General features: G+C 43.4%; 1 protein-coding gene across 2 annotated transcripts in view; it reads right to left on the bottom strand.

Moving 5' to 3' along the window:
* The window catches only part of SNCA (synuclein alpha), a 108,344-nt gene that overhangs the window by 78,721 nt on the left and 13,278 nt on the right, over positions 1–16,345 (bottom strand). For both annotated transcript variants that reach the window (XM_074949974.1, XM_074949973.1), the window contains exon 4: positions 11,066–11,211. In XM_074949974.1, the coding sequence (XP_074806075.1) occupies positions 11,066–11,211 (146 nt within the window). The remainder of the gene's footprint in view (positions 1–11,065; positions 11,212–16,345) is intronic.

The following is a 16,345-nucleotide window of genomic DNA, read 5'->3' on the forward strand; positions in this document are numbered from 1 at the left end:
GTTGACTGGTGAGTTCGTAACCCTGTGTTTATAACTCTGGGGTTCTACTGTAGTGCTAATATATACACAGGGATTTTGTTTTGTTTTTTAAAAATTAGACATTTCAAATTTTGAGGCAGTTTCCCCAAGATAATAACTTTACTGTAGGTCAAATTTTGAGCCTAAACTATTTGGCATTGTCAGCAGAAGTGAATGTGTGGAAGATTTTGCTGATTGCGTTTTGGCATTTTCTATCCATTTTAAATGAGATTAAAATCATCCTGTGTACCCTTAGTTATCGCTTCTTCCAGCTATAGGAGTGCTAGTTAGTGCATTTGAAGGAATACCCCAAAGTCCTAGTCCACATTATGGGGTGATGAAATCTTTAAAGATGATGCATCACCCAGTTTTTTAAAGGTTTCAGAGTAACAGCCGTGTTAGTCTGTATTCGCAAAAAGAAAAGGAGTACTTGTGGCACTTAGAGACTAACCAATTTATTTGAGCATGAGCTTTCGTGAGCTACAGCTCACTTCATCGGATGCATACTGTGGAAACTGCAGAAGACATTATATACACAGAGACCATGAAACAATACCTCCTCCCACCCCACTCTCCTGCTGGTAATAGCTTAAAGTGTGTGTTTAACAGAAAGGAGAAAGAAAAAGAAAAACAAACATTTAATCAATGAAAAATTAAGCCTGAGCCATTTAAGCGATGCTGATGCCTAATGCCCATTCGAATTGGAATTCAGCCCAAGTGTACAAATAGTAAGTGCATGGACCTCACTCTGGCGCCGGTTGGCTGAATTCGAATTAGAGTTGTTCCGGTCTCACCAACCTTAAAAGGAACATTCCACACATAAGAGTCTCTTGAGGTACTTGAGCCACAACCTCTTATTGGGCACAATGCCTCCCAGAGCTCCTCTACACACCGGGGGATCAAAGATCCGTGTGGAGAGTCATTTGATCAAGGTGACCCCAAGAAGAGAGGTAGGGACTGGTTAAAGTCAGCAGGCATATGGGAAAAGCTGGCTGACCGTGAGAAGTAGCAAAAAGAGGCAGCTGAATTACAGTCGCTTTTATGTTGTGTTCTTCAGCTGGCCTAACTGGCCCCCTTTCACTGAACAGCCATTGTGGGATAATGATTCAACTCTTCTGAAGAATCTAGCGAATGACCAGGACCGGCTCCAGGCACCAGTGAAGCAAGCACGTGCTTGAGGCTGCACATTTCCAGGGGCGGCCTTCCGGCCATCCTTTTTTTTCGGGGCAGTTGCGCTCTCGGAGCTGCGCCACTTAGACGGGGCGAGGGGAAGGGGAAGGGGAAGCCCCAGCCTTGGGATGCTGAGCTGCCAGGGCCCAGCTGCTACCTGGGGAGAAGAGGGCGAGTCCTGCCGGGAAGCCAGGGCTGCACCGCCTCCTCTGCACACTGGCTGCTGCGCTGCCTTGTGCCACCCCTTATATCGGGGCTTCTCTGTGCGGCCGGGCGGGAGAGGAGGGTAAAGCCCCTGCAGGCGCTGGGAGAAGGTGACATCACTCCCTCCGCTTCCTGCGCCGCCTGCGAGCCCCAGCCCCACCTGAGCTTGGGGCGGCAAAAAACCAAGAGCCGGCCCTGAGAATGACGGCCATATTATATCAAGAGGGAAAAAGGAAAGGGAACTCGCAAAATTCCTACTGTTTTTATGCTTTTGTATTCATTTTCATGTGCAAAATACACTAATAAGTGTTTTTAATTGAATGAGGTTTCTTGTAGAAAAGAATTATTTAACATCATAGTCAACAAAATCCTCACATAACAGGTTTTTTCCCCAGTGAAAGCACAGTAATTACACTGATGAACTATGTCACCCAGCCTCACATACTGTATTTATATACTCACAAGCACAATTCAGCCTGCCACTTAGGAGTCCCTGTGGAAACTGGAAAGCCTTTTTTGTTCCACTGTAGGATTTACAAGAGATCAGATATAAAAAACTAAAGACCTTAAGGAGAAGGCGTGCAAGTCTATTTCATTACACAATAAGCTCTTCAAGGCAGGGACCAGGTCTAAACATATGTTTACACTGCGCCTAGCACAAGTCTTGATCTTGAATAGGGCCTTTGGATGCAATCACAACATAAAGAATCATCACTATGTTTACTAGAATTAAAGTGCACCCCGAGATTTGTTTATGAGCTGTAACAAAAGCTAAATCCAGCTGAGTTAAAAACCACAACTTTAGTGTGTTCTTTCCATGATACTCCTTCTTTAACTCTCCTTGATGCTAATGGAAGCTACATGTGGTGAAGCAAACAGACACCCAAGGGATTTAGTGGCTGGCTTTCTATACACGGGGAAAGCATAGTCTCTTACTGTAAATATAATTATCTTATTTTCTCCATTTTTCTCCTTGATCATTAGGAGATTAAGAGTTATTACCAAACATGACTCATACAGTATACAGATGGGGGAACCAAACAAAAGTTGAAGCCAAACATAGAACCCAGTAACTCAGCATCTCGATTTCTCATTCTCACTTTACACGAGTAATATGTGTTATAGATGATATACACGTGGATGGTAATAGGCAATGATTATAAGCAACTACTGACCTTTTTGGCTGTATAACTGTCTATAGGAATTGATTAACCATTTATTAAAACATTTTCCAAAAATTTTCTAACCCTTTAAAATTATTTATGAACTTAATATAAAGTGTGACACTTCTTGCTTTGCTATTCACAAGTAAATTCCTCCCAAATCATAAAACCCATGGGCAGCACTGAAACTGCCAATGAACAAATCAGCCCTGTGAACCAGTTTAATTTGTCACTAAACCACTTCTCCGTCAAGGTCTGCCTGCGTATATAGTGTTGTTAGAATTTGGGCTGACAGTTCATGGTAACAGAAGCCTTCCAGTCCGGTCTCCAGTTAGATCACTAACAGTATTTCTCATGTTTCCAGGCCATGTAGAATGATACACAGCCAGTGTTTAACTTCTTAGAGGAAGTATTAAAGATTAATATTAGGCACCTTCAGATGGATGTAGCCCACGCAGAAAGCATTTCTCCAAGCAGCTGATCAGAGTTTCTATACCACAAGTAGTCTTGCAGCTACATATGAACACACATACATTCTGTTACACCTGTGATTCCTCTCCCTAACAAGGAATTTGAAAGGCACAACTAAGCTGCTATTTGCTCCTGAGAATAATGCCAGCGATAACTTAGCTAGTGAAACGGTTAATCAGTGATATAATCCTTCACAAGTGCTAGTGTAAATCTTGAGGGAATCAAGTCCAAACAGTTCAAGTAAGAGGGACCTGGTAATGCAGAGATATTTCATTTCTATCCTGCTTTATACTTCAAGATCATCAAATGAAAACCCCTTCCTAACCTCAAAAAGCAGTCACATGAAACGGATATTAGTGTCTAGCGGTTTTGACAGTCCTGCAGCCAAGTATTTATAGAGAGCTGATCGCAACCATCTCAGATGCCCTGATCCTGCAATTGAAAGTGCGTGGGCAGAGTGCCATGCCCACATGGGGTCCCTCCAAACCTATATCAGTTTGCTCACATGCGGTCATCTGCAGAATCCGGGCCTAATTGCTTAGGCAACATGAACTGGGAGACACAATTTATCATAAAGTTGGAAGCAAACTCAGAAGGTGACAGCACACTAGCAAACATCCTGGATTCGTGTGCAAAGGAAACCCTAGCTCATTACCCTCTTTCTGTCCAATTCCAATTAATATGGTTTAATTTCTAGCTTTACAAAATGAGTAATGTCGTGAGAGCAGTATGCAAGCTCGGACCTTGCACACAGGGATATTAGGTCATTTGTTTTGTAACATCCCCAATTATTAGTCATCCATGAGGAGGGAAGCTTGGGACACAAAGGCACAGACTTCTAACAATTGAGCTAAAGGAATTAGTTTACTAGTAAGAGTAGAAGGTTCTTACTCGCTATGGACCGGGCACCAAACACGGGTTAGAAACTATTTAACTGACACAGGACATTTTATATATATATATACACACACACACACACGCTACTTAAAGTTACATCCAAATGTCCATTGTACACTCCAATTTCATATGCTCAGACACGTGCTATTTGAAAAATACTCAGTTTTAGCCGAAATGTTCCATTCTTGGCCTCAGCCCAAATGTGAACTAAACTGGCAAATTTGAGCAAAATCCATTCACTCATTTTTGTATTATACACAGGAGAAGCCCCCACCCCACATTGCTAGAAAAAGATTTTAAACGGCTGTAACTCTGTAACAATAAGGCAGAAATTCTCAAAGCTACCTAAGGGTATGTCTACACTATGAAATTAGGTCGAATTTATAGAAGTCGTTTTTTTAGAAATCAGTTTTATATATTCGAGTGTGTGTGTCCCCACAGAAAATGCTCTAAGTGCATTAAGTGAATTAACTCGGCGGAGCGCTTCCACAGTACCGAGGCTAGAGTCAACTTCCGGAGTGTTGCACTGTGGGTAGCTATCCCACAGTTCCCGCAGTCTCCGCTGCCCATTGGAATTCTGCGTTGAGATCCCAATGCCTGATGGGGCTAAAACATTGCCGCGGGTGGTTCTGGGTACATATCGTCAGGCCCCCGTTCCCTCCCTCCCTCCGTGAAAGCAAGGGCAGACAATCGTTTCGCGCCTTTTTTCCTGAGTTACCTGTGCAGATGCCATACCACAGCAAGCATGGAGCCCGCTCAGGTAACCGTCACCGTATGTCTCCTGGGTGCTGGCAGACGCGGTACTGCATTGCTACACAGTAGCAGCAACCCATTGCCTTCTGGCAGCAGACGGTGCAATAGGACTGGTAGCTGTCACCGTCATGTCCGAGGTGCTCCTGGCCACGTCGGCCGGGAGCGCCTGGACAGACATGGACGCAGGGACTAAATTTGGAGTGACTTGATCAAGTCATTCTCTTTAGTCCTGCAGTCAGTCCTATTGAACCATCTTATGGTGAGCAGGCAGGCGATACGGATTGCTAGCAGTCGTATTGTACCATCTTCTGCCAGGCAGGCAAGAGATGAGGATGGCTAGCAGTCGTATTGTACCATCTTCTGCCGAGCAGCCCTGAGATGTGGATGGCATGCAGTCCTTCTGCACTGTCTGCTGCCAGCCAAAGATGTAAAAGATAGATGGAGTGTATCAAAACAAGAAATAGACCAGATTTGTTTTGTACTCATTTGCTTCCCCCTCTCCCCCGTCTAGGGGACTCATTCCTCTAGGTCACACTGCAGTCACTCACAGGGAAGGTGCAGCGAGCTAAATCTAGCCATGTATCAATCAGAGGCCAGACTATCCTCCTTGTTCCAATAAGAACAATAACTTAGGTGCACCATTTCTTATTGGAACCCTCCATGAAGTCCTGCCTGAAATACTCCTTGATGTAAAGCCACCCCCTTTGTTGATTTTAGCTCCCTGAAGCTAACCCTGTAAGCTGTGTCGTCAGTCACCCCTCCCTCCGTCACAGCAACGGCAGACAATCGTTCCGTGCCTTTTTTCTGAGCGGACGCCATACCAAGGCAAGCATGGAGGCCGCTCAGCTCACTTTGGCAATTAGGAGCACATTAAACACCACATGCATTATCCAGCAGTATATGCAGCACCAGAACCTGGCAGAACGATACCGGGCAAGTAGGCGACGTCAGCGCGGTCGCGTGAGTGATCAGGACATGGACACAGATTTCTCTGAAAGCATGGGCCCTGCCAATGCATGCATCATGGTGCTAATGGGGCAGGTTCATGCTGTGGAACGCTGATTCTGGGCTCGGGAAACAAGCACAGACTGGTGGGACCGCATAGTGTTGCAGGTCTGAGACGATTCCCAGTGGCTGTGAAACTTTCGCATGCGTAAGGGCACTTTCATGGAACTTTGTGACTTGCTTTCCTCTGCCCTGAGGTGCAATAATACCAAGATGAGAGCAGCCCTCACAGTTGAGAAGCGAGTGGCGATAGCCCTGTGGAAGCTTGCAACGCCAGACAGCTACCGGTCAGTTGGGAATCAATCTGGAGTGGGCAAATCTACTGTGGGGGCTGCTGTGATGCAAGTAGCCCACGCAATCAAAGATCTGCTGATATCAAGGGTAGTGACCCTGGGAAATGTGCAGGTCATAGTGGATGGCTCTGCTGCAATGGGATTCCCTAACTGTGGTGGGGCCATAGACGGAACCCATATCCCTATCTTGGCACCGCAGCACCAAGCCGGCGAATACATAAACCACAAGGGGTACTTTTCAATAGTGCTGCAAGCTCTGGTGGATCATAAGGGACATTTCACCAACATCAACGTGGGATGGCCGGGAAAGGTACATGACGCTCGCATCTTCAGGAACTCTGGTCTGTTTCAAAAGCTGCAGGAAGGGACTTTATTCCCAGACCAGAAAATAACTGTTGGGGATGTTGAAATGCCTATACTTATCCTTGGGGACCCAGCCTACCCCTTAATGCCGTGGCTCATGAAGCCGTACACAGGCAGCCTGGACAGTAGTCAGGAGCTGTTCAACTACAGGCTGAGCAAGTGCAGAATGGTGGTAGAATGTGCATTTGGATGTTTAAAGGCGCGCTGGCGCAGTTTACTGACTCGCTTAGACCTCAGCGAAACCAATATTCCCACTGTTATTACTGCTTGTTGTGTGCTCCACAATATCTGTGAGAGTAAGGGGGAGACGTTTATGGCGGGGTGGGAGGTTGAGGCAAATCGTCTGGCTGCTGGTTACGCGCAGCCAGACACCAGGGCAGTTAGAAGAGCACAGGAGGGCGCGGTACGCATCAGAGAAGCTTTGAAAACCAGTTTTGTGACTGGCCAGGTTACGGTGTGAAAGTTCTCTTTGTTTCTCCTTGATGAAACCCCCCGCCCCTTGGTTCACTCTACTTCCCTGTAAGCTAACCACCCTCCCCTCCTCCCTTCAATCACCGCTTACAGAGGCAATAAATTCATTGTTGCTTCACATTCATGCATTCTTTATTCATTCATCACACAAATAGGGGGATGACTACCAAGGTAGCCCAGGAGGGCTGTTGGAGGAGGGAAGGAAAATGCCACACAGCACTTTAAAAGTTTACAACTTTAAAATTTTTTGAATGCCAGCCTTCTTTTTTTTGGGCAATTCTCTGTGGCAGAGTGGCTAGTTGGCCGGTGGCCACCCCACCGCATTCTTGGGCGTCTGGGTGTGGAAGCTATGGAACTTGGGGAGGAGGGCGGTTGGTTACACAGGGGCTGTAGTGGCAGTCTGTGCTCCAGCTGCCTTTGCTGCAGCTCAACCATACACTGAGGCATACTGGTTTGATCCTCCAGCAGCCTCAGCATTGAATCCTGCCTCCTCTCATCACGCTGCCGCCACATTTGAGCTTCAGCCCTGTCTTCAGCCCGCCACTTACTCTCTTCAGCCCGCCACCTCTCCTCCTGGTCATTTTGTGCTTTCCTGCACTCTGACATTATTTGCCTCCACACATTCGTCTGTGCTCTGTCAGTGTGGGAGGACAGCATGAGCTCAGAGAACATTTCATCACGAGTGCGTTTTTTTTTTCTTTCTAATCTTCACTAGCCTCTGGGAAGGAGAAGATCCTGTGATCATTGAAACACATGCAGCTGGTGGAGAAAAAAAGAGGGACAGTGGTATTTAAAAAGACACATTTTATAAAACAATGGCTACAGTCTTTCAGGGTAAACCTTGCTGTTAACATTACATACATAGCACATGTGCTTTCGTTACAAGGTCGCATTTTGCCTCCCCCCACCGCGTGGCTACCCCCTCAATCCTCCCCCCTCCCCATGGCTAACAGCGGGGAACATTTCTGTTCAGTCGCAGGCAAACAGCCCAGCAGGAATGGGCTCCTCTGAGTGTCCCCTGAAGAAAAGCACCCTATTTCAACCAGGTGACCATGAATGATATCTCACTCTCCTGAGGATAACACAGAGAGATAAAGAACGGATGTTGTTTGAACGCCAGCAAACATACACTGCAATGCTTTGTTGTACAATGATTCCTGAGTACGTGTTACTGGCCTGGAGTGGTAAAGTGTCCTACCATGAAGGACGCAATAAGGCTGCCCTCCCCAGAAACCTTTTGCAAAGGCTGTGGGAGTACATCCAGGAGAGCCGCGAATGCCAGGGCAAATTAATCCTTTCACATGCTTGCTTTTAAACCATGTATAGTATTTTAAAAGGTGCACTCACCGGAGGTCCCTTCTCCGCCTGCCGGGTCCAGGAGGCAGCCTTGGGTGGGTTCGGGGGGTACTGGCTCCAGGTCCAGGGTGAGAAACAGTTCCCGGCTGTCGGGAAAACCGGTTTCTCCGCTTGCTTGCTGTGAGCTATCTACAACCTCATCATCATCATCATCTTCTTCGTCCCCAAAACCTACTTCCGTGTTGCCTCCATCTCCATTGAAGGAGTTAAACAACACGGCTGGGGTAGTGGTGGCTGAACCCCCTAAAATAGCATGCAGCTCATCATGAAGCGGCATGTTTGGGGCTCTGACCCGGAGCGGCTGTTTGCCCCTCTGGTTTTCTGGTAGGCTTGCCTCAGCTCCTTAAGTTTCACGCGGCACTGCTTCGGATCCCTGTTATGGCCTCTGTCCTTCATGCCCTGGGAGATTTTGACAAAGGTTTTGGCATTTCGAAAACTGGAACGGAGTTCTGATAGCACGGATTCCTCTCCCTATACAGCGATCAGATCCCGTACCTCCCGTTCGGTCCATGCTGGAGCTCTTTTGCGATTCTGGGACTCCATCATGGTCACCTCTGCTGATGAGCTCTGCATGGTCACCTGCAGCTTGCCACGCTGGCCAAACAGGAAACGAGATTCAAAAGTTCGCAGTTCTTTTCCTGTCTACCTGGCCAGTGCATCTGAGTTGAGAGTGCTGTCCAGAGCCGTCACAATGGAGCACTCTGGGATAGCTCCCGGAGGCCAATACTGTCGAATTGTGTCCACAGTACCCCAAATTCGACCCGGCAAGGCCGATTTAAGCGCTAATCCACTTGTCAGGGGTGGAGTACGGAAATCGATTTTAAGAGCCCTTTAAGTTGAAATAAAGGGCTTCATCGTGTGGACGGGTGCAGGTTTACATCGATTTAACGCTGCTAAATTCGACCTAAAGTCCTAGTGTAGACCAGGGCTATGAGATTTGAATGCTAATGGGGTGGTTGGCCAAAGAGGCCCAGAGGGCTTTGACAACCTCAGCCTAAATAAATAGGAATGAATAACTAATGACAGTGAAAGAAATAGAAAAATTGGTTCTCACATCCAAAAGTACAAAATCTCAACTACGCTTAGACTGTATTATGCTATTTATAGGATTGTGGAATAATATAAATATACACTACAGATGTTCTTTGGTTCAATGGATGGGATTTTATTCTGTTATTGCTAATGAGTTTCATAGCTGTATACGTTTTTCACTATGCAAAGTGGGATTAAACAGTAAAATCAGTACAGAGTAGTGCTTTTCTTAAAAAAATACAAGGAAATATAAATGTAGATTAATGTAATGTTAAGGTTATAATTTTAGAAGTCAGGAATCACAAACATTAGGAGTTGCTAAGAGTGAAATGGTAATCATATACAGTAGTAAAATTGATGCCTATGACACTGCATAGAATGCTTTCAAGTTCCAAGAGCTACCCAACAGCAAAGAATGCAATTCTCTCTGTAAAGCCACTGAAGAGATACAACAAAACTGAGCAGAAAATAAGGGTGTGGGCTCTATAACTTTTCACTCATCTCATCTCCTGACAGTTCATTACATATTTAGTTTTCTAAATGCTACAAAACAGCTTGTAGAAAGCACCTGGGACACATTAAGGCAGCATTTTCTTTACATTTGAATTTAAAAGGATTAAAACATGAAAATTGCTTGAAAAAAATAACAAAACCACTAATGTGATGTTTTGAGACTAACCTACTCCTCCTATGCAACAAATGCCCACTAACAGGGTAATTCTTCTTTTTCTAAAACAATAAAGAGACTCTTTAAAGTGCATTTCTGTCTAGTGAGGATATAGAAGAGTTACTGGAAAGAATTCAATTTTAACAGCTTATCTTGCTATTAAATGGGAAAAAATTACACAGAGCAATTTATTCAGTCTAAGTGCAGCATAACATTTAAAATCCATTCTTTTGCAAATGTTTTTTTCTTTTCATTCTCCTATTTTCCTATCACTTTAAAAATATTTGTGCATAATGCATAACATGAGTTGTTTTACTTCTGTCTTTTGGTTGTTTTTGTCCCAAGAGATCAATATACACCATGATTGTCATTAAGAAGTCATCGTTTACCAACAGTTACCACACTTTTATATCTGAGACCATACTTTTTCTCTGACGTAAGTATAGAAATATCACAACAGTGTATCAAATACCAAAATGTGGGAACTGATGGTATAGAACAACTGATAATGGCAGCCTCTGGGCTGAAACAAAAATAACGGCAATTATTTTTATACAACACGCTAGAAAGGAATCTGACCTGCAGAGGTCAGAGAAGTTCAGAGGAAGCTTTGAGTTCATCTTATTATAGGTACGGAGGTAGCAGTCTGCTGCAAAGTTTAGATTTGGATCAAAACTTTCTTAATGTTTGAGCATGCCAATGTAATTAACTGGTGAGGGTATGTTATACCGCTCCTTCTGTGCCCAATCCACAGAGGATATGAGTTGGCCCTTGAACTCAAGTTGTAGCAGCTTATGCTTTTAGCTCTGGAGGTCACTTGTTCAATCCCCAAAATGGCAGCCATCCTATACAGTTCCAGCATTCTAGTTTGACCCATTAGAAGGCATTCAGGACCATCCTTAATGTACACGTTCCTGTTTTGTAGGCTGAGATTTTCAAAGGAACCAGAAAGGAGCTACAAGCTTAACTCCCATTGAAGCTCCCAACTTCCTCAAGCCCTTTGCTTTTTCATTTCTCACTCATGTAGCAACATAAACCTCACCACATAAATACCCTCCACTAGATCAAGAGACAGACATATACGCTTGCAGCCAGCTACCAACATCACCCAGGTCCTTTACATTGGTGGACTCACAGAGGCCCCATTGATTTGGTCACTTCCTCACCTTCAAAAAAAAAAAAATCTGGTAACTAAAACAAACCTGTTTGGCCAGCTGATCCTTCTTGACTAAGCCAGTGGCTGCAGCAATCGTGCCTGCTCCTTCCACTGTCTTCTGCGCTACTGCCGTCACTCCCGTCACCACAGCTCCCCCGACGTTAGACACTTGTTCTTTGGTTTTCTCAGCCACTGTAGAAAAGCAAGAGATTAACAATACATTACAGTACTGGGAGATGAAGGTTAGTCATGAAATGAGAGGATAAAGTGGCTTATTAATACAGAAGCCGACAGTGCAGCATCAATGGACAGACAGTGAGACCATTACAATTTCTGTACGTCCCAAGTGAATCATAAGCAATGAAACATCATCATTTGATCATACAAATAGTGGTAGCACAACTAGAATTAAGGATCTATTTGTGGCTCAACTGTTGTTGCTTGGTAAGGCTTTACTGACCACATCCATTCATTCATTTAGTTATCAGGTTGTACTGTGTGGGACAGAGTTTTTTAGCAGAAGGCCCTTTATTATGCCCATCTACATTTCATAACATTTACATTCAATGCAACGCAAAAACCACATTTTGATTAGTTCACAGAACACACTGACTGCATGCTACTGCTAATCAGAAACAATTCAGTGAACTAGTCAAATTCCAGTTATTAATTTCTCAAGATTTTTAAAAAACATTTTCCTAACAAACAGGAGCCATTGTTTCTCAGCCTGTGAGTAACATTCTGAAGACCTCGTTCTCAGAAAAAGGTTTACTCCAGTGTGGGGTTTTAAGCCCATGTCACACAAAAAATAAATACAAGCCAAACCAAAGCTATCAGAGCAAACTGAGCTAGTGGCCAGATCTATGGCTCTAGGGAGACTATAATACATTTACCCTCCATACACATCAATAGTTCTCCATTCTGCCTTGTGGAATCTTACAGTGATCTTTCTGGTCATTCACTCCCAAAGGCTCTCCCCCACCAGCAGCTTACACTGTAGTGAAATCAATCTAGAAAGCAGGATTAGGACCATATCACTCCAAGCTTTAAAGATACAGGTCCAGATTTTCAAAAGAGCTCAACTCCCAATTAGTTACCAACACCAAGGGTCAGACTTTCAAAAGTGATCAGCATCTAATGTGGTGGCTTCTCTTGAAAAAATCTATCTGATCATTTATTTCGGTGTCCAAATGGTAGATAAACTCTTCTGAAACTCTGGCCCACAAGATGTATCCACACCCACAATTTTACTAGTAAAATAACAGAAATCAGATCTAGCTGTACCCTGTAAGTGGTGCACAAACGCATTGCTCTTCTTCTAGCAATTTTCATTTCTTTCCAGCAATTAGATTCCTTCCATTTCTTATGGAAATAATTTCAGCTTCCTATATCAAATGGCTCATTCTACAGATTACTATAAGCAATTATACAACATCAACAGAAAATAGCTGGGGGGAAAACAAACAAACAAACAAATGTCCCCATTAGAAAATTTTATTAACAAGTTAGGTAATAAAGGACAGCTTGCAGGAGGTCTATGCAAATGACTTAACTCTTTGTCATACCCACTGCCAATGGAAGTAAAATAGAAGTGGGAAGTTGAACTTCAGACTGTAACTGTTTTCTTATGGTTATTATTTGTATTGCAGTAGCAGCTAGAAGCCGCAGCCATGAATCAAGACCACAATGTTGTACGTGTTGCCTTGGGGAAAAAAACTGCAGAGAGGAACCTGCCAGAGACTCCAACCAAAGCAGGGACCTGTGGATGCCCAGAGAACTTGCGACAGTTCTGAGTGAACTTTCTCTGCCCTGAACTGATTAGCTGTTTTCTCTCCAGTTTATTTAGAGTGGGTTAAAGAAGTGTCAAAAGCAGAGCTGGTTAAAAATGGTGAGTATGTTTGGAAAATATGTCTGAAAAATGTTGCATTTTAAAAGAATCATAAAAATGTTGACGTTTTCCATTTTTGAATAAAGAAATTAAAAACTGAACAAATTGTAAAGGCTTTTGTTATTTGTCCCCCTCCTCCTCCAGCTTTTTCCTCCTTCCAGTGGCAAAATGCGGGACGGGGAGAGGCAGGAAAGGTGAAAAAAGTGGGTGAGGACCACAACCCAAAAACAACTAAACAAAACCTCAATAAACAGATAGTTGTGTTGATTTTTATCCAGAAGTCTAATGTTTTTCACTCACATTTTTATAAAAACAAGCACTTTTTGAGAAAAAAAATTAAAAACTTCGACCACCTCTAGTCAAAAACAGGAACACTGATGAAGACAAGAGGCGAAATTCTCAGCTGCTGTTGACTAACATAGCTCCATTGTTTTCAACAGAACTATTAGCATAGCTGTATTGACTTCAATCAAATCATGCAGATTTATACTATTTAAAGATCTGCCCTATTAACTCTGTATCACTGACAAAACAAGGAAAAATATACTGAAGTTTGGGGCCCCACAGATGTATTAATGCAGTTGTGATATACAATGGCTCGTACACAATGCCATTATTAAAGCCACATTTCTTAGATTACATTAAGGTGACAACAGTTGACATATAGCAAGGGTGATTATCTATTGACTACAGTTGCTAATACACTACAGTGTATAGAGAAAGCCTTCTCCCTGGGCGTATTTTTTCTTTTCCTGAAAAGGGATGTATTTCTCCTCAGGAAAGTTTTAGTACATGCATGCAAACAAGGAAAAGGGACAAGGAATCTGACTGCTGTCACTGGTTTTAGTAATATAATCGTAATAAAAATTCAAAAGATGGGAACCAGAAGAGTAGCTATAGAGTTCACCTCCCAGTACTGTAGGTTAACCTGACAGAAGAGACACAATAGGTGCCATTAAAGAGATTTACTGTTTACTGTGGAACAATATAAACAGCTTGTTGTTACAGTCTACAGGAGAAATTGTTGCATTAGGTCCATATTTAATAGCACCCAGTGTATGTAAAGAAACAGGAAGAAAAACCAACAGAAATGCAAAGTGTAACTGCATCCTGCTGGCTTAGAGGGAAAAGAATAAAACACATTGCAGAAGAAAATAACAACACTGAGCATTGAACCCGATGTGCGCCTGCCTCTGTGCACACAAGTGAAGGCTTGAGAATACCCCATCTGCCAGTTTCTCTCTTACTACCTCAGACACCATTGCCAAATCATTAGTCTGGGCTGGGATACAGCACTCAACAATCATGAGAGGCTGCTGAATAGCTTTCCTGGGAAAAGCTGCTTTCTCCAGAGACAAAATATTCATTTGAAATGCTTCCATCTCGAAACAATAAGCAGAGATGATTTCTGCAGAACGTGAGTAAAGCATGCCACCCAAAGCGTGTTCTCTCCCAGAAATACAATGTTAGTATTATACTGGATTTGCCACGAATAGATTTTAGCTAATATTCTCATATAAAAATTTCAAAAGCACAAACGTGAGCTTTAAGTTCAATTTTTAAAAGTCACTTAGTGTGGATTTACAAATGTGCCTGAAGATGCTGCTAGGTACCAAGTGGGATTTTCAAAAGCACCTAAGCAGGTTAGGTGTCTCCCACTGAGTCACAGAGGCCCATACTTTGGCGTAAGATTAGGGCTAGAGGTGCTGAGGCAATGATCTCTCAGATCCCTTCATATAAGTGCAGCAAACTGCAGTTGTGGAGAAGATGTCAAAGTGCACGCCCCCTCCTCTGCTAAAAGCAGAGAGAGACTGAGAGAGTGTTTCCTCTTATCTGCTTGTAAGGAGTATTGATACGAATACAGGGAACTGGTCAGCCTTTAAGTTGATCGGCTCATATTGTCTATCTCAAGCCCTCACAGTTTCTGGAGCCCATGTTGCTTATTGAAAGAAATGGGCAATACAGAAGTCAATTTTCCCGCAAAAACCAAGATTCCTGCTCAGGCACCAGTTATAAGAGGATTACAAGGCAGTTCTATGCACCACCACTAGGTGCATCAAAGAGTTGTCTCTTATTTACCCTGGAACTCCTCAGGAACCCTAACTCTAAGGAAGAGCCATCCAAACCACACAAGCTTCCATTTGATATAATTTTACTGTCTATACTAAATAACAAAACAAAAGCACACATACATATACGTTTATTTGATTTGTTTATAAACATAATCAAATTAGAATGAAGTGGATTAATGTCAAATCATCAAATTAATCTAATCAGGTTGATCAAACCATATCCCATATAAAACTCTATGTAGTAATTTGGGAATGCAGCAGTTTATCAGCCCCCACAGTAATACAGCAACAGCATGCTTAGGCAGCAAGGGTCCATAGTGCCAAATATCCATGGCCACATTGTATAGCTTTATTCTACGTGTCTAAAAGCCCCACAGGGTTATTGCTGATCTGGGTGCAACCAGATTAACCATGGACAATCACATGGCTGCTGCCAGTCCATGGCTGAGAAAAGTCCCCTCAAGGTGATCTTCAGGGCTCGAAGAGTGGGGGGACTATCTCCAAGGCAGGCAATCTGACTAACAAGTGCCAACCAGCAGTGACTGATGATGACGTCAGTCCTCTCCAGGCCATTTCTCAATAATACATCCCTATTCCTGATGAAATAAAACCATCTTATGCCCAGTAAAAGCGGCAAAGTGTCCTGTGGCACCTTATAGACTAACAGACGTATTGGAGCATAAGCTTTTCGTCGGATGCACGAAAGCTTCTGCTCCAATATGTCTGTTAGTCTATAAGGTGCCACAGGACTCTTTGCCGCTTTTACAGATCCAGACTAACACGGTTACCCCTCTGATACTTGATTATGCCCACTAGTTGCTGCTGACAATGTATATGAAATGCCTCAAGCCTTCTGGTGCTAATCAGGATATTCGCTGTATCAGTTATTTGGCTGGAACCAGAAAGTCAGAATTACTGCATGGTGAAGCTAATGTTGAGAGTACAGCTCTGAAGCCACTTGAGGCAGCCTGCCTGAATTACTGGCTAAATAATCATCAATTTCTTCCCCTCTGGTTCCAACACAGGGTTATATGAAACATTCCAATGCCATTCAAGATGACACAACTCATTACATTTCATATTTCAATCACACATTTAGACGAAAATAGCATGATTTATCAGGATTAATTTCCATGGACTGGTCTACAAGACACTTTATTAGCATATATGACACAATCATTAGCTATAATGAAATACAAATCTGAATCCACCCACTATCTTTCCTTTCCAGACCAATTGTTCAGATCCAAAGATTCATTTCTTAAACCCAATTTCCCCGGTTTGTACTGGAGGGAGCAAGTTCTCTAGTCACTTACTCCATATGAAACCATACTGCTTCACTTTAGAACCTGTGTTCTCCAGCTTT

Source organism: Natator depressus, chromosome 4 (genome assembly GCF_965152275.1).
Source record: "Natator depressus isolate rNatDep1 chromosome 4, rNatDep2.hap1, whole genome shotgun sequence".
Classification (NCBI taxonomy): domain Eukaryota; kingdom Metazoa; phylum Chordata; order Testudines; family Cheloniidae; genus Natator; species Natator depressus.